Source organism: Sorex araneus, chromosome 5 (genome assembly GCF_027595985.1).
Source record: "Sorex araneus isolate mSorAra2 chromosome 5, mSorAra2.pri, whole genome shotgun sequence".
In the NCBI taxonomy this organism is placed as follows: domain Eukaryota; kingdom Metazoa; phylum Chordata; class Mammalia; order Eulipotyphla; family Soricidae; genus Sorex; species Sorex araneus.
In genome coordinates, this window is record NC_073306.1 from 140,349,750 (window position 1) to 140,374,132 (window position 24,383).

At 43.1% G+C, this 24,383-nt stretch overlaps 1 protein-coding gene across 4 annotated transcripts; it reads left to right on the plus strand.

Moving 5' to 3' along the window:
- The first annotated feature begins 6,118 nt into the window (after positions 1–6,118).
- PCMTD2 (protein-L-isoaspartate (D-aspartate) O-methyltransferase domain containing 2) lies at positions 6,119–23,457 on the plus strand. Of its 4 annotated transcripts, none has more exons than XM_055139015.1 (6): positions 6,119–6,277; positions 11,448–11,778; positions 15,228–15,330; positions 17,614–17,785; positions 18,691–18,814; positions 20,569–23,457. In XM_055139015.1, the coding sequence occupies exons 1-6, from the start codon at positions 6,158–6,160 to the stop codon at positions 20,949–20,951; spliced, it is 1,233 nt and encodes a 410-aa protein (XP_054994990.1). In that variant the 5' UTR covers positions 6,119–6,157; the 3' UTR covers positions 20,952–23,457. The 4 variants fall into 4 exon arrangements, with proteins under 4 accessions (XP_054994990.1, XP_054994991.1, XP_054994992.1 ...); XM_055139016.1 differs by having other exon boundaries at positions 6,152–6,349; XM_055139017.1 differs by lacking the exon at positions 6,119–6,277 and adding an exon at positions 6,358–6,505.
- Positions 23,458–24,383: the final 926 nt, after the last annotated feature.

Here is a 24,383-nt window from a genome sequence, read left to right on the forward strand (position 1 = left end):
TGATCCTAAGAATGGCCAGGAGTGACCTCCAAACACCACTGGATGTAGCCCCTAAATAAACAAACAATTTTACAGAATATGTATTCTTTTTTACCCCTTTCCACATCTTCCTGCATCAGCTATAGTTCCCAATACAATATGGCAATATATAAGGGATGAGTGACTATCTGCCTTTATCAATTTTAGGGGAAAGCATCTGGCCCCTTGGGGCTGGAGTTAGAGTACAACAGAAAGGGCCTTTACCTTGCATGAAGCCAACCTGGGTTCAATCCCCAGAATCCCATATGATTCCCTGAGCATCACCAGGAGTAATTCCTGAGTGAGAACCAGAAGTATTCCCTGAGCATCACTGGATCTGATCCAAAAAACAAAACCAAAAAAAAAAAAAGAAAGAATCTGGGTCCTCATCATTAAATATGGTGTCTCTTGGTAATGGTCATTATCAAGGTGAGAAAGTTACCCTATACTCCTATTCTGCTGAAAGGTTTTTTAAATTTTTTTGTTTTGTTTTTTTATTGCTCTACACTCAGAAATCACTCCTGGTGAGATTTAGGGGAGCATACGCAGTGCCATGGATGAAATGTAGATGGACCACTTGCAAAGCAAGAGCCCTACTACCTCTCTGGTACCAATTTCTGAGGGTCCTAAATTAGTGGATTTGGATAGTGTTCATTTTATTTTAACATTTATTAGAATTATATTTTTTCTTCTTTAGCCAACTCATATGATGAAGTACAGAAGTTGGTTTTATGTGGAGTTAACCTTGCATGTCTGTAGTAAATCTACTTGGTCAGGCTACATAATTTTTTTTATATACTGTTGAATTTAATATGTTAATATTTGGTCAGATTTATTTAGAATTTTGCATCTATGTTCATGATAAATTTGGGGTCTTGCCTTTCCTTTTTTGTAATGTCTTTGTTTTGTCTTGGTATTAGGGAAATCCAGGCCTTTTAAAATGAGTTAGACAGTTTTCCCTAACTTCAATTTATTGAAAGAAATTTATGAAAGAAATTTCTACCATTTCTTCCTTATATTTGGTAGAACTCACAAAATGAGTGCCTCTATCTCAGTACTGCCTATTTTGTAAGCTTATTAATCATTGATTTCTTTTAATAGGTTTAAAAGATGGCCTACTTCTCTATGTTTATTTGTGTTTAAAAAAGTTATTTTATCTGGCTTATACACTTTTTAGGAATATAATTATTCATAATATTGTTTTATTACCTTTTAACAGGTTAGTTGTTATGAGCTTTATTTCAGTTCTAATTGAACCAGGGATGTAGATTAGTTGTAGAGCATAGTTATCTTGTGTGTACATTTGATCCCTGGCACCACAAAAACAAAAAACAGCTCCAAAAACAATTTGCATTTTCTTTCCCTTTTTTTCTTCATTATCTTGGCTTAAAGTTTATTTAATTTTCAGAGAACCAGATTTTAATTTTTCATTAATTCAGCCTATGGATTTATTTTCAGTTCTGTTGATTTCTGCTCTAATTTCTTCAATATTTTTGACTTTACTTGTACTTTTATTTTGTCAGTTCCAGACACTTGGTGGTGTTGATCTTTGCTAAGAGTGCTGAGATCTTTTCCTGGACCCCAATCCCCTCAAGTACTCCCCTCACTAAAGCAAATACTGTTCCTGCCGTTCTTATGATCATAGGGCACACTTCAACACACTCCATCAGGGTACGTTGAGGAAACGAACTTTTAATCACAGATCTTGGAATGCACATGGTATGACAAAGGACACGCAATGAGTTCATTCAAGTTGTGGGGAAAGTGAGGAAGGAAGGGAGAGGGAGGCTCTTTATTAGGGAATAAGGGTGGACTATCTGGGGATTCATAGGATCACTCATTACTGAAAACTTGAAACATCTGGGCACTAATTAGAGCAGGAGGCCACTCAAGCAGGATTTTTTTTCTAAGCAGGAATTTTAAAAAAATGAATCACCGTGGGGTACAGTTATAGACTTACAAACTTTCATGCTTATGTTTCAGTCATACAATGATAGAGTACCCATCCCTTCACCAGTGCCCATTCTCCGCCACCAATGATCCTGGTGTCCCTCCCATCCCCCCCCACCTCTGTGGCAGGGTATTCCCTTTTTGCTCTCTCTCTCCCCTATGGGTGTTGTGGTTTGCAATAGAGGTATTGAATGGACATCATTCAGTCTGTAGTCTACTTTCAGCACACATCTCCCATCCTGAGTGGGCCCTCCAAGCACCCCATACTTGGTGGTCCCTTCTCTATCTGAGTGGCTCTCTCCTCCAGCATGTGAGGCTGGCTTCCAAGCCGTGGAGCAATCCTCCTGGTATTCATTTCTACTATTCTTGGGTATAAGTCTCCCATTCTATTACATTATATTCCACAAATGAGTGCAATCTTTCTATGCCTGTCCCTCTCTTTCTGACTTATTTCACTTAATGTAATACTCTCCATGTTGATCCACTTATATGCAAATTTCACGACTTCATCCTTTATAACAGCTGCATAGTATTCCATTGGGTAGATGTACCACAGTTTCTTTAACCAGCCATCTGTTCTCGGGCACTCTGTTTTTTTCCAGATTCTGGCTATTGTAAACAGTACCAAGCAGGATTTTTTGAAAGAGAAAACTGTGTTTGGGAGCTTAAATCCTTTGTCCTCCTGGGAGCTAGGTCTTGGAGCTTGCAATGTATAGCTACACTGGCTTTTTGGGAAATGAGTGCCTAGGCATCTAATCTAAATGTCTTTTTATGTTTGGTTTCAAAAATATTTTTGCAAAGTCAGAATATTAGTACAATGGGTAAGATTCTTGCCTTGCATGCTGTTGACCCTGGTTTGATACCCTGCACTCCCTATGGTCCATGGCCCCGAATGCACACCCAGGAGTAAGTTTTGAGCACAGAGGGGCCTCAAAGAACAAAACAAAAAGTATTTTTGCTGGATATTGAAGGCCAGGTTTACTCTGGGTCAGCTTGCCTCCTCCCTGCCTCTTTTCAGTATTTAAAAAATTTCTTCTTTGTTATTACTTCTGGGAATTCATTGATATATTGATATGTTTATTCCCTTATACACAGATGGTCTTTCTCTCTGGATGTTTAAATCTTTTGTATTTTTTGGGGGTGTCCCCACACCGGTTATGCTAGGGTCATTCCTGGCTCTGCACTCATGAATCAAGCACCATACTTGTTATACTATTGCTCCAGCCCCTATAGAATAAATTTTTCTAAATATATAAATTTATTCACTTCTCTGTAGGCCATACCCAGCAATGCTCAGGATTTACTCCTGATACAGTGCTCTGAGGTAATTTTTGGCACTGCTCAGGGGACCATAGGAGGTGCCAGGGATTGAACTGGGGTTGGCCACATCCAAGGCAAGGGTTTTATCTCTCCAGTCTTGTGTCAGCCTGTGCCAAAATTTTAACTTTCAAACTAAAAAAAAAATGTTCACTTTATGTTTTATGTGGGACAGTTCCTATTTCTATATCTTCAACCATTCTTCAATGTCCAATATGCTACTACTACCATCCAGTGCATTTTTCACCTCTGACATTGAACTTTTCATTCCTGAAAGGAGCTGGAGTGATAGCACAGCGGTAGGGTGTTCACCTTTCACGCGGCCGACTCGTGTTTGATTCCTCTGCCCCTCTTGGAGAGCCCGGCAAGTTACTGAGAGTATCGCGCCCGCACGGCAGAGCCTGGCAAGCTACCCGTGGCATATTGGATATGCCAAAACCAGTAATGATAAATCTCTCAATGAGAGACGTTACTGGTACCCGCTCGAGCAAATTGATGAGCAACGGGATGACAGTGACAGTGAAAGTTATACTTAAGTCCCTCTCTTTGTATCCTCTATCCCTCCTCTTACTGCATACCTATTCTACTATTAATGTCTTTTGGACGAGTTCAGTTGCTTTTTTCCTTCATAATGAGTCACATTTTCCTTTGAATTTTTGGGTTTGGTTTTGTTTGAAGCCACACCCTGCAGTGCTCGGTGCTTACTCCAGAGTCTGTGCTCAGGGAACACTCCTGGCAGGACTTGGGGGACTATATGGGATGTTTCAGATCAAATTCAGGTCAATCACATGCAAAGCAAACGAATAAGTTACCCACTATACTATCTCTTTGGTCCATACGCATGAATTTTATGTGGGATGCTAGCTTTACCATGTTGAAAGTTCTGTATTTTTGTTGATACTTGAGCTATAGGGCTAAACCTATTGGTGTTGGGGAGAAACATGGTACTGGGGACATGGAGCCCTAGGTTTCACTCAAGTGTTCAACTACTTGAGTTATACTCCCCGTATGAATATTTTGTATTATTATAAATGTTCTCAAGTTGTGTTCTGGGATACAGTTACGAGGAATCAGTCTGATTCTTTATGGACTTTTTTTGGGTGCTGGAGAGATAGTACAGTGGGGTAGGGCTCTTGCCTTGCAAGCAGCCCTCCTAGGTTTAATCCCCAACACTCTTTATAGTCCCCGGAGCCCTGCCAGGAATGATCCCTGAGTGCAGAGCCAGGGGTAAGTCCTGAGCAGTGCCAGGTGTGACTAAAAACAAAACAAAACAAAACAAAACAAAATATCCCAACAAGCAAAGACTCTGTTTAGTGGGGACTAAGGAGCAACCAGTCCTTACTGAGACAGGAAGCTTCTCTGCACACCATGCACTATTTCAGAAATCAAGGCATTTTGCAGGCTAGTAGTAGATGGGAAGTCTCTAACATTTGTGAGTGTTGTTTCTCCGTCTGGCTGGGTGGATCTTTCCCTGGCCTTACTACCTCACATGTGTGTTGACTAGCTATGTATTAGGTGGTATATGGGGATGAGCACTTTGTCCTGTAAGCAGATCAATGAGGCTTTTTCTCCGTGCTTTTGTCCTTTGCCCTGTGCCCTGAGCTGCCTGTTCTTTCTACATTCCCAATTCTATCTCCTCAGTACAGGGACTTCTCTAGGCTCTGCTTAGGGTTCCGTGCTCTGCACCGGGAAACTCACGGGGATAGGTGGAGCACTGATTTCTCCTACCTTAGGAGCTGCTGAAACAGTTTTGTTGTCTAATGTCAGTGCCCTGAGAATGTGCTACATGCTTTGTTCATATCTTCCTTGTTTCAGGCACTAGGGAAAACCTAGCTCCTGTAACTCCATCTTCCTCAGAGTCATCTGGGGATAATGGAAATAATCTGGACTGAACAGTGGTGACAGCTGTTCCACAGTAAGACTTAATCCCACCGGACAGTGGTTAAAATGGTGGATTCACATGATCTGTATACTATCTCCCCGGGACTGGAAGATGACAACAGAAACAATGGAATGGGACTCCTGTCAGGAGCTCCTGCTGCGTCTCTGCTCAGGCCTCCTCCGACACGCCTATCCCCGTGCCTGGGAACCCTCCAGACACACCAAGCATGTGTGGCTCTTCCAGGAGGCTGCCTTGCACCCCGAGAAACTCTCGGTGCTCCCTTACGAGTACTCCCCAGGAGCCAGGTTCGTGGGGAGCACTCGTAAGGGAGGGAGGTAAGCCCTGCCTGTGCCACCACAGGTGAGCTCCAGGCTGGTGCCTGGGGCGCTGGGTTTGAGAGGAAAAAAGCATGGAGGCGTGTGGGCACGACGAAGGACGGCCAGAGGACGGCTTGGCAGGCCTGGGACTCCATGAGGCCGGTCCTTGCCGCGTGCGCCCTGGCGCCCGGCTGGCTTGCAGGACTCGCTCCGTGGCTGCAGCCCCCGCAGGTGTGCGCGGCGGTGCGAGGTCGGGGGCTCTGAGAGGCCCGAGGACCGCCTTGGGAACAGCCCCCCCCACGCGAGCCGAGGCCGGACGCCGCTCCGGGAGCGGCCGAGCGGGGAGCCAGCGGCGCCGCCAGAGAGGCTGCCGGAGCGGCGCGGGCGGAGGAAGAGGAGGGTCTGCTCGCCGGCGGTCCCCTTAAGGTGGCCGCAGTGGGAGGCCGACGGTCTTGCCACCGAGGATGGCCGCGTGCGCGGGCCACAGCCCCGAGCGCCGCTCCCAGGTGCCGAATGACCGCGACGGATGGAGCCCAGCCCGGGAACGGCCGCAGCCCGCGTAGGCCGCGGGGAGCGTGGACCCGGCTCGGGCAGCGTGGCGCTGCCCCTTTAAGCGGCGCTCCTGGCGCACGCGCAGTCGGGCCGTTGCGCGCCGGCGTCGCGGCGGCGGCGGATGTTTACGGCCGCGGAGTCGGCGCGGCGCTGGGAGGCGGACGGCTGGGACGCGCCGGAGGAGCTGCACGTCGCGGCGCCGGCGGCCGAGCCTCGTCCTGTGGGCCGGCCAAGCCCGGAGGTAGAGCCGCCGCCGCCGTCGCCGCTGTCCTTGACCTGGCCTGCGGCGACGGGCAGGCGACTTCTGCCTTAGGTCCTCCCCTTCCTCCCTCCTGTCCCCTTGCGCCCGGTCTCCTCAGGCGCCTCTCCTCCCCTGGGAGTCCTTTCCGCGGGGCGCGCCTCCTCGGGTCTCAGGGGCTCACCACCACTCCCTGTGGGGGCTTCTCCGCGGGGCGCGCCTCCTCCTCAGGTATCTCCTGTCAGGGGCGGCCTCGCCTCTCCTTGTGGGGGCTTGTCCGCGGGGCGCACCTCCTCAGGTGTCTCCTGTGAGGGGCCGTCCCGCCTCCCCTTGTGCGGGGCTTCTCCTCAGGGCGCGCCTCCTCTTCAAGTGTCTCTGCTCAGGGGCGCCCTCTCCCCGCTGGTGCGTCTTCCCAGCATCCACATCTGAGTGTCCCTGGCGTCCCCCGCGCCTTACCACTCCTCAGTCTCTCCCTGGTGGGGTTGCTGGTCACTTCCCCGGGGTCCCTTAATTCTCCCTGACTCCAGACACCGGTGTTTAGTCTGACTGTTGGCAGGTTGTTGGAAGGCTTGGAATGACGCTGCGGGCAGGTGGGTGGTGGGAGCAGAGCCTTGGGACTGCAGTAACTGACGAGGAATGCCAGGCTCAGGCTTGGCCCCTGCGTTTTGTTGGCCTTTGGCCTGGGTGGGAGAAACTGTCTGCCGCTCATGCCCCCTTTCCTTGCCTTCCAGTGGTTGGAGATACCCCATTCTCTTTGTCAGTGACAGTATTTGGTCTTCAGGAGATCTCAAGGCCCGACTTCTAACAATTGAGAATGTGTGGCCCTGCTGTAGGGGAATGGGGCCATCCGAGTGATGGGGTTCAATTTCAAAGGGTAGCCTCAGGCCCTGAACTTACCTGCTTCTACTTCACCTCAGCATCCCCAGGGTGGGAGACAAAAGTTTCAGTGGTTGCACTTCCGGTTCTAGAAAGCATTTCTGTGTGTTTGGTTGAAATAATTTTCAGTTAACATGCTTCACTGGCCTGGCTTTTATCAGGCCAATGGATAGTGTATGCATGGCATGCCTATCAAGTGCTTATGAAAAATCCCTCTGACTCCTCCTAGGAGGTCTGATTTTCAAGAGAGAAGTCAGTTGCCTTTATTCCACACACTGGAGGTGTGGGTTTATTTTTTTATTTTTTTATTTTATTTTTTTTCTTTTTGGGTCACACCTGGCGATGCACAGGGGTCATTCCTGGCTCATGCACTCAGGAATTACCCCTGACGGTGCTCAGGGGGACCATATGGGATGCTGGGATTCGAACCCGGGTCGGCCGCGTGCAAGGCAAACGCCCTCCCCGCTGTGCTATCACTCCAGCCCTTTTCAGGGTTTTTTTTTTTTTTTTTGGAGGTGTGGGTTTAGGTCCTTTTCCCCAGCCCACTGTCCACATGAATTACTTTACCCATGTTTCTCTTAAGAAGTCTTGACATGCAGGGGCTGGAGAGTTGGAACAAAGGAGACCAGAGCACACATTTTGCGTGCAGCTGGCCTAGAGGCTTGCCCCCAGTAGCACAAGTTTCCCTAAGCAGTGCCAGGAGTCATCCCTCACCTGTAAGCCAAGAGTAACTCCTGATCACTGCAAAGTATAGCCCTTAACTAGACCAACAAAAAAACAAGCGATCACATGTAGATTGGAATATGGACTTACTTTGTTTTCTGCCAACCTATGTAGGTTGATATTGTGACCCAAGTCATCAGGCTCATGCAGCGTTGACCTGGCTATAGCAACTTCCTCCCTTGGGGTCAGCATGAGATTTTCCTTGTCCTGCTGATGTTCAGGGTGTTCTCACTAGGCTTGGCAGTCACTTTTGGAAGACCTAGTTTGGGACTAAGACTTTTCTGTTAGACTGTACCATTTATTGTGGGGTCATGAATAAATTCAGGATTGCAAAGATAATCTGGTGTTGATTCATCCAGAAATTGATTACTTTAGAAAAATGGATTTGACCCTGTAGTTAGATCCAGGTTTGGTTTGGATCATTGAACGTGTTGGTGGTGTTTTGGGCATTATGACTGATCACATCAAGATCAGTAATAAATAGTGATTGTTGCTAGTGTGAAGGAGCACTAGATTACTACACAGTTTACTCGCCACACGGTCACATATACTGAACCTAGTGGCAGCACATAGGGTTACCTATAGTTTAGTCTGTCATTTTGGAAAAAAAGATTACCAATGTGTTACATGTTAAAGAATGCTACTCCCTTGATAATTTTTATAGCTGTTTTGAGTGGTGTAAGGAACACAGATCTTTGGCTAGAGTTCCGGGTCAGAATTTCAGCCCTTTCCTCACACAGCACACTAAAAAAAATACTCAGTCCTCATTTTCTTCACAATGTTCTGAAGCAAAAGTGAATTCATGACAGGCCTGTTGTGGGGTGCCGATAAAAGGTTGCAGCTGTTTTTTTGTTTGTTTTAATTTTATTGACTCACTGTGAGATAATTACAAGCTTTTTGTTTGGGTTATAATCATGCAATGATCAAACACCCATCCCTCCAGTGCACATTCCCCACCACCAGTATTCCCGGTATCCTCTTTCCCACCCCGCCCTGCCTCCATGGCAGACAATGTTCCCCATACTCTCTACTTTTGGGCATCATGGCTTGCAACACAGAAACTGAGAGGTCATCATGTTTGGTCCATTATCTACTTTTGGCACACATCTCCCATCCCAACTGGTTCCTCCAGCCATCATTTTCTTAGTGATCCCTTCTCTATTCCATGTGCCTTCTCCCCTCCGCTCATGAAGCAGTCTTCCAGCTATGGGGCAATCCTCCTGGCCCTTGTATCTACTGTCCATCGGTGTCAGCCTCATGTGATGTTATTCTATACTCCACAATGAGTGCAGTCCCTCTATGTCTGTCACTCTCTTTCTGTCTCATTTCACTTAGCATGATGCTCTCCATGTCTATCCATTTATAAGCAAATTCCATGACTTCATCTTTCCTAACAGAAGGCTTCAGCTGTTTTTACTAAATTGTCAAGATTTGCATATGGAATGGGCTTTCAGAGTGAGGAAAATTTGAAATCAGTGATAAATTCTTTATTAAAAATGAAATAGGTACAATGTATAGTTTGTGTTTGTCTGAAGATAAAATGATAGTGTTGATTTAGACACTGTATAGAATTAGGCTTCCAGCTAGGTTTTCTCACTGAGCTTGGAGGGCATGTGTTTGCAGGTCTTTCCTAAGAAGACTTTAAGCAGCTAAAAGAGGAATACACTTTTTTTTGGGGGGGGGATTGGGGGTTTGTGTACTACTCAGGGTGGTGCTAGGGGACCATGTAGTGCTAGGGAATTGAACCTGGGATTTGCACATGCAAAGCATGTACTCTTAACTCTCTGAGCTCTCTGACCATAGGACCCCACCTTCAACCAGTGACCTCCATGTTGACAAGACGTTTTAGACTAGGGGGTGTATTCTTTAGTATTAAAACTCAATGACTTATCCAAGATTAAACTCCTAGCACTTTATTCCCTTTGGAGAAGAGAACTGACTTTGAGCTGTAATCTAACCAGGGCTCTGAACCATCTTAAAACAGGAGTGGACATATAAATTGTTGGACCACCTTACCGATTAACAAACATTCAGCACAAAGATGTTGAAGGTGAACTGTTCCAACCCTAGGGGTGGGTGCCTTGGTTTTACGCCCCTCTTTTATCTTTTACATCTTTAGGGCTTGCTCTAAAACATTGAAGAATCACTGTGTGCAGTGTGATTTCATTCTGGAAAACCCTTTTCCACCATAATTGCTGGTTGTTTGTGTAGCTGTGTCTGTGTCATCTCTCTCCCACACCTCTATGGAGAGGTTGTGAGGAAAGCATGTGTAAACTCTGTAATAGTGCGGTTAGAATAGGTTCTAATAGATGTTCTGATTCAGAAAATGCATGTCTTTGTGTCGTATGGTGTTTTCTTTCTCCCGCTCCCCACCCCCCGACACTATATTAGACATTTTGTAAACCAGTTTATGTGAAGTAATACATTTATTTGAAAAAGTTACTAAGGGTAAGTATAAAGCTGGAAATGGTACCTCTGTGGTTTTAGGAAGAGTAAGTACTCTGAGAGGGTTGTGTGCAGTAGTTAAAGGTGCATTTTACAGGTGGCTCAGAGGCTGTCACTTTTTCTCGTTTGCAGGCTTCTGCTGAGAAGGAGGTAATAGATACCATTTTTACTGTTAAATGACTGGAAGTGTATTTTAGCTATGCTTTAGAAGGGGTGCAAGAGCTGTATCTGCTCCCATTCCAAAATGAGATTGTTTATATGTGTGTGTGTTTGTCATAATGAGGTGTTTGTCATCACAGTGACTGAAATTTTTGCATCAGAATATGCAAGTCGACATGAATAGATTCCTTGATGACATTTATATGCATGTAGGAGATTAAGTGTATTACTTCAGTTAAATTTGAATTTCAAACAATGAATAACATTGTTTATACCTGAACTCATTTTTTAAAGGATTTATTTACAAAAAAAATCTGCAGCATTTGAGCTTTTTAAAGTTGACAATAGAATAATGATTTTTTAGATATATCAACTCTCTTTTTAAACTTTCAGTAACTTTTCCATATGTGATTATATTTAAGGCAGATCTATAAGTTAATTTTATTCTATAAGTTAATTTTCTAAGTGATTGACTTTTGGCCTGAAGTGATAGTACAGTGGGTAGGGCGCTTGCCTTGTACATGGCTGACACAGGTTTGATCTATAATACCCCATATGACCCTCTGAGCCCCACTAGGAGTGATCCTTAAGTGCAGGGCAGGTTTAAGCCCCAAGCACAGCCAGGTGTGATGCCCAAAACAAAAGTGACTCTTTAGGTTAACAACTTTTAGTAAATTTTGAATTTGTACTTGATTATTTTAGAGTTTTCTTTGTTAAGTGTCTCAGATTCACATGACTTGTTTGATGTTAAAATTACAAAATTATTTCTGAAAGGAGACTAGAATTTAAAATTCAAGACATTTAAATTTTTTCTTCTGAATCTGGCATCCTCAGTGGTATGTGAGGTTGGAATTGACAATTGGGATTTCTTTCTGCTTATTTTCAGAATTGGCCTTGTTTGAAATGTGATGACTGTGCTCTCTCTCACTTTGCATGTCAACAGCTCTTTTAAAACACTATTTCCTTGTAGTGGTATCTAAGAGTGGTCTCCAAGATGGGAGGTGCTGTGAGTGCGGGGGAAGACAACGATGAGCTCATAGATAATCTCAAAGAAGCCCAGTACATCCGGACTGAACTCGTAGAACAGGCCTTCCGAGCGATTGATCGCGCTGACTACTACCTTGAAGAATTTAAGGAAAATGCTTATAAAGACTTGGCATGGAAACATGGGAACATCCACCTCTCAGCTCCGTGCATCTACTCAGAGGTGATGGAAGCCCTGGACCTGCAGCCTGGGCTCTCATTCTTGAACCTGGGCAGTGGCACTGGGTACCTCAGCTCCATGGTGGGGCTCATTCTAGGTAAATACAGAGTTTTGGAGTATGCTGTGTATTTTGGCTGCAGAAGGAGAGCTTGCTGGCCCTGTTTCCTCTTTTGGAGTCTTAGAAGTTATAGGTTACTGGAAGGGAGAATGGAAGGAGGGCACTAGATTTTAAGAGGGAACCCTCCTGTTTTCTGTCCCCTCCCACCTGTACCCTCCTGGTTTGATTAGCACACCCTTCTTTTTTTTGTCTTTTTTATTTTTTTCTGATTTAATACTTTTTTTTTTTAATTAGTGAATCACCGTGAGACAAAGTTACAGACTTACAGGTATTCATGCTTACGTTTCAGTCATACAATGATCCATCATTGGATTAGGAAGTTTTGAAGTGTTTTTTTTTTTTATTTTATGTTTTTTAATTGAGACACCATGAGAACAGTTACAGGGCTTTCAGGATCAAGTCTCAGTCATACAATGATCAAACACCCATCCTTTCACCAGTGCACATGATCCACCACCAAGAACCCCAGACACCCTCCCTCCCTCTCCCCCTTCGCCTGTGTGGCAGATGATTTTCAATTAACTCATTGCTATGATAAAATTCAATTTTTGACCGAAAACTCACTATCATTATTTGGAGTTTTCCCCCACAACAGTCAGACCTGTCAGAATGGCATCATTAGATCGTATGTTTTCTATTGTTGATAACAATGAGCCTTTGATGTTGCACGGTTGTGAAATTGGCCACCCAGTTTTGGGATTCTGGTATTAAGACCAGAGATATTTCTGCCAGCGGCCGCTGCATTCCGAGATTGGTTTGTGTGCCTCTGGGATCAAGGCTGTTCAGGAGCAGGAGAACTGTTCGTGGGAGGCTGCTGGGGTCTCATTAAGGCAGGAAGCAGGGCTGGTTCTGCCACCCCCCCATAGCACACTCTTCTTGACCAGGGCTTCTTAAACTTCCTCCACTTGAGACTCCTTTTTACCTGAGAAATTTTTGTATGTTTCAGGGCATAGAGGTGTATAAAATGAGTCTATAAATTGAACATTCACTTTATATAAGTCACCAAAAAAATTCTCCATATTCATTTATACATCTGCTAATGGGGTTTGGCGCACATGTTTAAGAAATGAGGTAGATCCTAGACAATGGAGGACACACTGAGTAGTGTTAGCCTGTCTGAACTAAAAGGAGATTTCCTGATTTAATTCAGTCACCCAGATTTTCTTGTCATCCTTTTTCAAAATTGGATAATTTAAAGGTTTACTTTTTTGGAGTTAAGCTTTTCCCAGTTTTTAAAAATATTAGATGTACTAATACCAAAAAGAACATGTACTGTTTTTTTTTTTTGTCATTTCCTAAGCAGTACTATAGAGCTGCTGGGGTTATCCCCTATGATATTTGACCTGACTCTACAGTCCTGAAGCCTTGGTGTTCACTCCAGCAGTGTGGTGCTGCTTGTGGCCCAGGTAGACGGGGTCACCAGGGCTGCATTCAGTGGTGATCTTTCCAACCCCTTGAACTGTGCCCCTATCCCATATTGACCATTTGAAAAAAGTGTTGGACTTATTTATTCTTTATTTATTTTTGGCTTTTTGGGTCCTACCTGGTCCTGCTTAGGGCTTATTCTTGGCTCTGTATTCAGGGATCACTGCTGGTAGACTCTGGGGACTATATGTGATACTGGGGATTAAACCCTGAGTCAGTGATGTGCAGGTCATCCAGATCGACTGTGTTCAAGGCAATCGCTCTACCTCCTGTACTATCACTCTGGTCTCTGAATTGGCCTGTTTTTTTTTTTTTAGGTTAGAACATCAGTATTTCATACCTATTTTTTATGAGACAGCCTGTGTATGAGAGGTTAAGAGGTAAACTTGAAGACAGGGACCTTGTCCTCTGCTCCTGTGCCAAATACACCCACATACAGATGGTAAAGATAGGGTGCATAGATGTGTACTCACTTCCACTGTTCGTGTTGGACCATAGGGCCAAGCCCTCACCGTGCTGTTATTTTATTTTTAACTTCTTTTTTTTTTTTTGAGGGGTGGAGAGGTTGAGCCCTACCTAGTGGTGCTTGGGGCCTGATCTTTGGTGTTTTGCTCCCAGTGGTGCTTGGGAGATAGTCTGGTGCCAGGGATTAAACTAGGGCCAATCGCAGACAAGGCAAGTGCTTTAACCCCTATACTGTCTCTCTGAGCCCAGTGTGCCTTTAATATGTGTATCTGTGAAAGACCCACATACCCTCCTGGTTTCAATGCAGATCTAAAACACTAGAGATCTGTCTTAACTCTGGTACATGAACAGTCACTTAACCTCCTCCAGGACATGAGTTGCTGCGTATTTCAGTACACGGTGACTGTTACCTCCAGTGTAGGAATGGCTGTTAACTTCTTCCAGTATACGAGCAACCAGTTATTTTAAATATACAGTCACCTCCAGTGCATGAATAGCTGCTTTCCTCTACAGTACATGAAAAGCCACTTACCTCTAGTACAGAGTTGAGTACTTCAAGTCCACAAATATCTGCTACCTCTTGTACTCATTTGACAAAGTGGAGCTTGGTGGTGCAGTTTTACATGTGAGTCTGTCTCTCTGTAAGCACCAACCAGAAAAAGGTGCGGAGTAGAATCAGCACCTTAGAAGTTAAACTGCCCCCTACCCATCCAGAAAAGTGACCACTCTTGTCATTATCAGCACAAAAAATTGTCTGGTTGGTTTTTTTTTTGCTTTTTTTTTTTTTTTTGATCACACCCGGTGATGCACAGGGGTTTCTTCCTGGCTCTGCACTCAGGAATTTCCCCTGGCGGTGCTCAGGGGACCATATGGGATGCTGGGAATCGAACCCGGGTCGGCTGCGTGCAAGGCAAACGCCCTACCCACTGTGCTATTGCTCCAGCCCCAGAATTGTCTGGTTTTGACCTTCTTATATAGTGGTTTATTTTAGTTGTTTGTGTCAATAGTTCTCACCCAGAGTTAACTTTTAGATAGTTTCATGTGTTGGAAACATTCATCATTAAGTGAACTCATATTAACATACGGCTTTATTGCAAATTAGTGATAATTTCTTTTGATATTAAAATGCTAACATTTGAGTATATTCAGGGACCTTTTGTGGAAAAGAGGCCCATATCCTCTGCAAATACACCTTTTATCTTTCTTTAGTTCATTAGTAAGACCTTGAACTTTCACTTCAAACCTTGGCTTTTTCACATTTTCAAATGATTATCTTGAGAACAAAGATACCCAGGTTTTAGAAAGCTGAAATCTCTGATGTCACAGAATGAGCATCATAAGGAGGAAACAAGCAGAAGTCACTCTGCAGACTTAAAGATGAGCTTGGGTGATTTATGTTCAGAAATGGGGTCCTACTTCAAAGCTTATGAATTGATGAAATTATGTATGCAAAATTGAACAGGTTGCATTTGATAAAATAGAAATAATGAGAGTTTGTGTCCTAATTCTAAAAGTTTGCTTATTCTGAAACTTTTTAGGTCCTTTTGGTGTAAACCATGGGGTGGAGCTCCATTCAGATGTGATAGAGTATGCAAAACAGAAACTAGACTTCTTCATCAGAACAAGTGAGAGCTTTGACAAGTAAGATCAAACATCGGATTGAGGTGTGACTTAATATCTTAGATTTTTTGCTACAAGTAGAGAAATCAGTTTACTAGTTCTTATATGCTGGTGAATATGAATAAATTGATAGGAGAATCAGATTGATATATGTATTCTTTTTTTTTAACCCAAGTAAAGGGAATTTTCCTCATTATAAGAGATGGAAACAATGTGCTTCTTGCTCAGTTTCCATGCTTCCAGTAGAGACATTTTATTTTTTTTTAAATTTTTTTAAATTTTTTTTAAATTTATTTATTTTTAATTAGTGAATCACCGTGAGGATACAGTTACAGATTTATACACTTTTGTGCTTATGCTTCCCTCATACAAAGTTCGGGAACCCATCCCTTCACCAGTGCCCATTCTCCACCACCAGTAAACCCAGCATCCCTCCCACCCTCCCCAATCCCATCTCCCCCCACCCCATCCTGCCACTGTGGCAGGGCATTCCCTTCTGTTCTCTCTCTCTAATTAGTTGTTGTGGTTTGCAATAAAGGTGTTGAGTGGCCACTGTGCTCAGTCTCTAGCCCTCATTCAGCCCGCAACTCCCTTCCCCCGCATGGCCTTCGACTACATTATAGTTGGTGATCCCTTCCAGTAGAGACATTTTATGACCTAATTGTCTTAAAACAATATTTTTGCTTTTGTCTTAAACAGCATGTATTCCTAACTCTTCCCACTTTAAGGCATTAACTCTCTTATTTTAGGAATTAAGTTTTTATTTATTTATTTATTTATTTTATTGAATCACCATGTGGAAAGTTACAAAGTTCTCAGGCTTATGTCTCAGTTATGCAATACTCAAACACCCATTCCTTCACCAGTGCCCATATTCCACCCCCAAAAAATCCCAGTATACCTCCCAACCCCCGTCCCCCCACGCCCCATCCCCGCCTGCATAATTGATAAATTTCACTTCATTTTCTCTTTACCTTGATTACATTCCATTTTTTAACACAAAACTCACTATTGTTGGAGTTTCCCCCCAGGAAAGACAGCCCTACTGCCAAGGAAGCATTTGATAATTAGTTTTCCATTGCTGAGAATGGAGAGATATGAAGTCCCGCTGTTTCAAGTACATAAATTTTTTTTTTCCTCCTTCCCGTGCCACCAAGTTCATGCCTGCTTAATAAATAGTCCCCATAATATGGTTGATGCCACGCCGCCTGGCAAGAAAAAAGGATATTTTCCGTTCTCGACTGGCGTGGGGCTATGGCTTAGTTTACAGTCGAGGGACATGGCTGTAAGCAGTTTCTGGAACCAAAAGTAGTCTAGTTGGCCTCTGGATTCTGGTTGATCATCAGCAAAGCGGCCGCACAAAAGTGTGGCCACCCGGATCGATTCTCGGCGGAGCGTGCACTGGTATCGGCCCGAGACTGCCCAAGCGTCCCGCTGTTCCAAGTACATAATTTTTGTTTTTTTTTCCTTCCCCTTCCCACGCCACTAAGTTCGTGCCTGCTTAATAGACCTCATAATGTGGTGGACGCCACGCCGCGTTTCTCCCTGAAAAGGGAAAAGAACCGAGAAAGGAGGATATTTCCTCACCTCGGCCGGCGTGGGGCTTTGGCTTAGTTCACAGCCTAGAGAAATGGCTACTACTTTGATTACCTTCAGTATTTCAACAAAAAACTCAGTATTATTGTTTGGAGTTTTCCCCCACAGTCAGACCTGCTAAAAAGGAACCGTTTCACATTGCTGACAATTAAGAGATATTAAGTTTTGGATTTTTGTATGAAGTCCAGGGAAAACCCTGCCAGAAATTGCATCACTTCAAGCTTTTACTTCCCTTTTGTGGTGCTCATATGATGGAGAAGCCTGGAGAGAGAAATCTTGCCCCGCTGGCGCTGCATGGGGCCATGGCTCAGCTCACAGTCTGGAGGCATTTCTGCGAGCTGCTCGTGTCCAAAGTAGTTCAGTTGCCTCCAGGCTCATGCTCGAGCAGCAGTGGAGAGACCAGGAATTAAGTTTTATAGGAAAAAATGTATTTCCCTCCCTCGTTTTATGTGTTTAGTAGATCTTTAATAAGATGATGAATTACAAAAAACAATGGTTGGAGATTCACTGAAGTTGGATACTTGGTTTCATTGTTTCTGTATTTGGAATTTATTGGGCTCTAAGATGTATAATTATTAGAAATTCTGGCTTTTAAATTCTTGTTAATTATATCATGGGATTTTTATGCTTAAAACATATGGCTAGCATAGATTGACTATATAGACTGGTAAGTTACATTTACTTACAGAAAATGTTGTTTACTTCCAGGTTTGATTTCTGTGAGCCTTCCTTTGTTACTGGCAATTGTCTGGAAATTTCTCCAGATTGTTCTCAATATGATCGTGTGTACTGTGGAGCTGGTGTGCAGAAAGAACATGAGGAATACATGAAGAACCTTCTCAAAGTGGGGGGCATCCTTGTCATGCCCCTGGAAGAGAAGGTCAGACCCCCTTCATGACTATTGTCCACCAACTAGGAAGTTGCACCGACTAGAATAGTTGCAGAGGTGGGTAAGGGAGGAGAGGAGAGGCCAGAAGAGAAGAATTGTCCTTAAGGAAGACAGGACAATTAAGGCTTCAGTGCAGACTCCTGACCTCGCCCAGGCAAGTCAGTCTGCCCACTCCACAGGCAATTTTGAGGGCCTGAGCCTGCTCCAGAATCCTCAATTGCAATACAGAGAGTTCTCAGAAGGAAACAAGCAGCAATGTTGCTTGGCAAGAATCTGGCAAGAATTAGTGCTATGTCCAATGTGGGCCATTTGGAGAGTGGCAGAATCCCTCAGTATTCATAGGAAGCTGAGTTCTGAGCAGTAGGGATCTTAAGGTACTATGAGTTCTGAGAGCACAGAGGAGGTTTTGAAGACCTACACTGCAGGTATTCCCACTGAAATGCAGTCTCAGGGAAGTTCAGACCCTAGAGTATCGTCTCCCAAGGGTGAGGCTTAGTGCCTACACATTAGGATAGCAGATTCACCTTCAGTATTAGTGATTCCTAAGACTCTTGTTTCGTGTGTGGTTGTGAACTTCTTGCTGCATAGATGTCTTTTTGTTGTCCCCTTCCCATTCTCCACCATAGAAAAACAGCCCTAGATTTCATCTGAGGTAAAGCACTACCAGTGACTGTCTTCATGTTTGTGTGTGTGTGTGTGTGTGTGTGTGTGTGTGTGTGCATTTGCCGGGGAGCATACCATATAACTGTAAGATATACTCAAGATTCCAAAGTACTTAATTAATGAATTAATGAAACAACTTCTTGGAACTCTCAGGTTGTTTCATTAATAGTTTGTATTTTTAGATTATGTAAAGCAAATCTTTTGAATATTCTCATTTTTTTCCTTTGGGATAGTTGACTAAGATTACACGTACCGGTCCTTCTGCTTGGGAAACCAAAAAGATTCTGGCTGTTTCTTTTGCTCCTCTGATCCAGCCCTGCCATTCAGAGTCTGGAAAATCAAGATTTGTCCAGTTACGTAAGTAAAAGATCCTTTCTTACAGTTAAATCTTTTTGATCTTAACAGAATTTGAAGGGAAACAAAATGTATTAGGACTTTTATTTTTTTATTTTATTTATTTATTTATTTATTTATTTATTTATTTTGCTTTTTGGGTCACACCCGGCGATGCACAGGGGTCACTCCTGGCTCTGCACTCAGGAATTACCCCTGGCGCTCAGGGGACCATATGGGATGCTGGGAATCGAACCTGGGTCGGCCGCATGCAAGGCAAACGCCCTACCCGCTATGCTATCACTCCAGCCCCATATTAGGACTTTTAATATTAAGGAGCTACCCCTCTCCTCCACATTGAAACCTTTACATTCTACAAGAATTCTACATGTGGAAGAAACTAGAGCACATGGAAAAGTTAGATAGAGCTCCTCACACAGGCTGGGGAGAGCCAGTAGGTTTTCTCTGTGAGCAGTGTGATACAGCTGCATTATAGAACCACTGGGGGCCAGAGAGAGTACCGGGGTTAAGCGCTTGGCTTGCATGCAGCCAACCCCAGCACTGCCTTCATGGGCTTTCTGTTTTCTGGTTGGACAGGATTCTTAGTGTGGTACCTGATTAGGCCTGGAAAAGTTTCTGATGTGGAAGGCACCCTGAGGTGTTGGGGTTTGGAGGTTTGGGCTTCAAAGGGCAGATAATAATCTTGTCATGCTACTTAGGGTTCTTAAATTGTGCAGTTGAATTCAGGAGCTGAGTGAAGAGGAGGAAGTCAGGCAGAGGAGGACCTGTGTTGATAAAATGGGGGAGGTATTTGGGACCTGGGACCCTGGTGCAGCCTAGGCCTCAGAACAGCATATTGAGATTCTACACAGGCCTCCCTCAATTGGATAATGGATGTTATGGACAATGTTTGAGTGTATCCTATAGTGTGGGTGGTTATTTTCTGAGGAATTAGGTACAGGAGGAATAAACATGATGCCAGTTCATTTAACATGTTTAAAAACTAAACCTCCAGAAAGGCCCTTCCTTATACTGCCACATATGAATTATCTTCATGAAATTATTTAAACTTTTGTTCTTAAAAATGCTTTTTTAGGGGCTGGAGTGATAGCACAAAGGGTAGAGCATTTGCCTTGCACGCGGCCGACCCGGGTTCGATTCCCAGCATCCCATATGGTCCCGAGCACCACCAGGAGTCATTCCTGAGTGCATGAGCCAGGAGTGACCCCTGTGCATTGCCGGGTGTGACCCAAGAATAAAAAATATATATGTTTTTTATATGAGGGACAGGGACATAGGTCAGTGGGTAATGCCCTTGCCTTGCATGTGGCTGATCTGGATTTGATCCCTGGCATAAATGAGCAGATAATCAGATTTTATTTATTTATTATTTTCTTCTACCACTTTTTTCTTAGATTTTAAAGTACTGTCAAAAAGGTAATGGAATGCAGAATACATATTTATTGTGTTATTACTAGATGAGATAGAGTATATGACTAAATACGGTAACTAGCATAGTGAAACAAGAAAATGCCCCAGCTTTTTACACTGGCACAGCCTATAAGCAGTATTGCTGCCTTCTTTTACGTATGTTAAGGATCCGTGCATTTGAAAATATCTTTGCATTGTCACCAGAATGCAAATCAGAGAACTGGATTCCATTTGCATTCCTGTTACACTTCCTGTAGATCTGTAGGTGCGTTCAGGGGGCTGGGGAGGGTCTCCAGAATGGGCTCAGTGCCTCACTCACAGGCTTGGACCATCTCCTCTGTGTGCAGCACCACTGGCAGTTCGCAGTCTCCAGGATTTGGCTCGCATTGCCATCCGGGGTACCATTAAAAAGATAATTCATCAGGAAGCCGTGATCAAAAATGGAAGTGGGCTAAAGAACACTCCTAAGTTTAAACGGAGGAGAGTTCGCCGCCGTCGAATGGAAACAATCGTCTTTCTGGACAAAGAAGTCTTTGCTAGTCGGATATCCAACCCCTCCGATGACAACAGCTGTGAAGACTTAGAAGAGGAACAGCAGCAGCGGAAAGAAGAGAAAAACCTGTCTGAATCAAAACCAGATCCCCCAGTGAACTTCCTGCGTGAGAAGGTCCTGAGCCTCCCTCTCCCAGATCCCCTGAAATATTACCTGCTTTATTACAGAGAAAAGTAATGCCTGCCTCCAAGGTGGCCTGGAATAGATGCAAATGGAAGGGAAGTGTTGGACCCTCTTCATTGTTTTTTCTAGTACTCGATTGTCTTCTTGAATTTATTCAATGGTATGACTGTCTTAAATATGACTTGATATAAGTAAAGTGCACAGGAGCATGTTTTCTCAGAAGGTAGAGACCTTTCTAGGGAAGGTGTTTTTCCTTAGTCCTAGTGATGAAATGCTGACTCTGCACTTAAGAGAGGGTTGATGACATTTCTCACCTGAGATAGACTTGTCTGCATTCAACAGGAAACCTGAAGTTGTCATTAACCCATATTGCTTCTAAAATCTGAGACAAAGCACAAGTTTGTAAATCTTTAAAAAGCTGTGAGTTGTAATTTGAGAAAGGGAAAGTGGTGGTGAGAAAATAGAATAAATGATGCAAGAACGAGATGTCTTTCTGGAATCTCAAAAGAATTGCAAGATTTTTTTTCTTTATCCCAGAACCAACAGTGAATAATCCTTTGAAGAATTTCTGAAGAATGAGACAGGTGCTATATGTAAGTAACAGAATGACGCCCTGTCTCCCAGCAGTGGTGATGATTGGGTGTTGGACACAGCATAGAACACTGAGTGGTATGCAGGGGTCAGTAAGGTGGTACCTCAAGGTCATGGATGACAGATGGGGGTTCTGGTGTAGGCAGTCTGCAGGGATTGTGTGTGTGTGTGTGTGTGTGTGTGTGTGTGTGTGTTTTCCTTTAGTTGGAAATTTTTCTGTACTCATAGTACTAATTCTTAGATTTTTAGCTTTTGTAATATGGAGAAAGATACTTGTTAGTTTTATACATTTTCTTAAGAAATATATGTATTTTAATATTTTCATTGTTTTAGAACAGTGTAACTTACATTGACTTGAGAGATTCATCTTCTTCAGGCCTGTGTTGAGAGCCTTCTATCTTTATCAGGTTTAAGGGTCTAGAAAAGATGGTCCTGTCAGATAGCTGCTTATTCCAAAACATTGGTTCCTTTTTCTTTTTTTTAAGCCCATTTTTTTTATTTTTTGCTTTTTGGGTCACACCTGGCAATGCACAGGGGTTACTCCTGGCTCTGCACTCAGGAATTACTCCTGGCGGTGCTCAGGGGACCATATGGGATGCTGGGATTCGAACCCGGGTTGGCTGTGTGCAAGGCAAACGCCCTACCTGCTGTGCTATCTCTCCAGCCCCTTAAGCCCAAATTTTTAATTTCTTTTTTTAAAGCCCAAAGAATAGTATAAAATGTTAATAAACTCAAAGATAGAAAGTTGATATGTAGAATTAAGCATCCAGATCTAGAATTAATTTTATCCTTAGCCTTTTGTTTTTGTTTTGTTTTGAGGTCACACTCAGAGATATTCAGGGTTTGGGGACCATATAGGATGCCGGGGATCAAATGCGGGTTCACCAAATGCAAGGCAAACACCCTGCTCACTGTACAATCTCTTTGGCCCCATATCTTAGCCTCTTTGTAGTTGCTGGCATTCAGTCTCAGTAGTTTGACCATCTTAACTGAATTATTCTTTTTTTTTTTAAACTTCTCTTCTCTATTTTTAGTAATAGAATCAATTTTATCATGGATACTTATGTGCATGCATAGCTCCGTAAATGTATATTGCTCTATATTTGTAATTTTAAGGTACTACAAAGACGGTTACTTCATAGTTGTGTTTTTTCTATCTTTTAACTAAAAGTCAAACTTGATTCTTTTGGAGAGAAATGCATGTTTGATATTTACTTACTGATGTATAGTAGTTTACAGATCCTTCTAGACATTATTCTGATACATAGAGACCTCTGAAATATAAGGATGTTTTGAGAGATAAATGGCATCTGTAAATTCTGTCAATATTAGTAGCCTGACTAAAAAATTTCCACAAATTTCATGGTTTTAACCGAACTTTCCTTCTTGCTGCATTGTAAAAACTCTTTACAATGCATAAGACATTTTTTTCCCTTTATGTGTTAAATCTTTCCTAACAATTTGGACTTACATGTTGTCATTTAGTGATTTTCAAACCAAAAGTTGGTTATAAAATACACACATGTGTGTATTGGTGCAATATAAGTCAAATAGTTTGGTATTTCTCTTATACAAATAAAGGAAAATTGTAAATGAATTCTTCTGTGCTTTAGCATCTTCTACTAGAGTTCATATGATGTACTATATCTGTTTTTAAGCAGGTGAATCCTGTATATTTGAATCATCTGGAGCCCTGTTATTGTAACTCATACTCTTGGCAATTATTGACTGCTTTATCTTTTAAGTCTGTCTTTTTATTTGTGATTTGTGTCTATAGTATAGACTATAGAAAACTAGAAAGCCATAGTTGTGCAGAACACATATCAAAATTATAAATATTAAGATTTTAATGTAAAAACAGTTATATAAAACTTTCAGAGGATTAGTGCAAGAAATCGAAACAAAGATTTTAATGAGCTGACATACATAGATACATATAGAAGGTAACAATAAAAATTAAGAACCAACATTCTTGATATCTGTTGTTTCTGCTAGGGGCCCCACTGGAGATTCTTGAACAACCAGAGGTGGTGATTTGTTGTGACGACTTGAGTTGCAGCATAGCTTGAACCCTAAGGTAGTAGCAGTTAACCTGGGCCATTCTGTAGGCAGTGCTCAGGGACCAAATGGTATTGGAGAACCAAACTAGCATGTACCCTAGTTGTTGTATTATCTTATGGCCCTTGGTTAAAAAATCTTGACTACATTTTTTTCTTCAAAAATTTTCAAAAGTAAACTTCCTTAGAATCATTTGTGTCTTTTGACTAAGTGTTCGTGTTAATTGCTTAATTCCATGCCGTTTGAGCACATGCATTAACTCCAAATTGGAAGGGCCGAAAAGTAAAGTGACTTGCTCCAATATATGAGCAAATGGTGTCAGAAGACTGGGGTTAATTTCTGGGCATGGTTTTCCTCAGAGTGAATGTATGGAGTAAGATACTATTGGAAGGCCACAGAGAGGGCTCAGAGGCCTGGAGCACATGCTTTTAACATAGGAAGGAGGCCCAAGTTCTGTCCCTGACATCTCATGAAGTGACTCTTGAGCATTGAGCTGGGAATAGACCCTGAGCACCACTGGATGTGAGCCCAAAACAGAACAAAAGATAGACAATAGTATCATATGTTACTAGACATCTTAAGAGTTTGGGTCAGGATGAGTTGTAGGATTAGAAGAGAGGGAGGAAAATCTGGCACCGCTGAAAGGATAATTTGTAGTGTTCCTAGGAAGAACACTGAAGACCTCATGGGGGGTTTCTTTGTGAATGTCACTGACACGCATAAAGAATGGAATCTCCCTTAAGGGCACTATGCTAGGGAGCCCTAATCACATTGTTTACTGTGGGAAAGTGAGACCCTTGGTCCAAAGCCTTTGCTCCCTGTGTCTGCTTTGGTGAT

Bases quoted from the DNA above. Each gene is read 5' to 3' on its own strand.
- PCMTD2 (XM_055139015.1), top strand. From the start codon at position 6,158: ATGTTTACGGCCGCGGAGTCGGCGCGGCGCTGGGAGGCGGACGGCTGG. The intron at 6,278-11,447 runs GTAGAGCCGCCG...ATTTCCTTGTAG, and splicing joins TGGGCCGGCCAAGCCCGGAG to TGGTATCTAAGAGTGGTCTC. The intron at 15,331-17,613 runs GTAAGATCAAAC...GTTTACTTCCAG, and splicing joins ACAAGTGAGAGCTTTGACAA to GTTTGATTTCTGTGAGCCTT.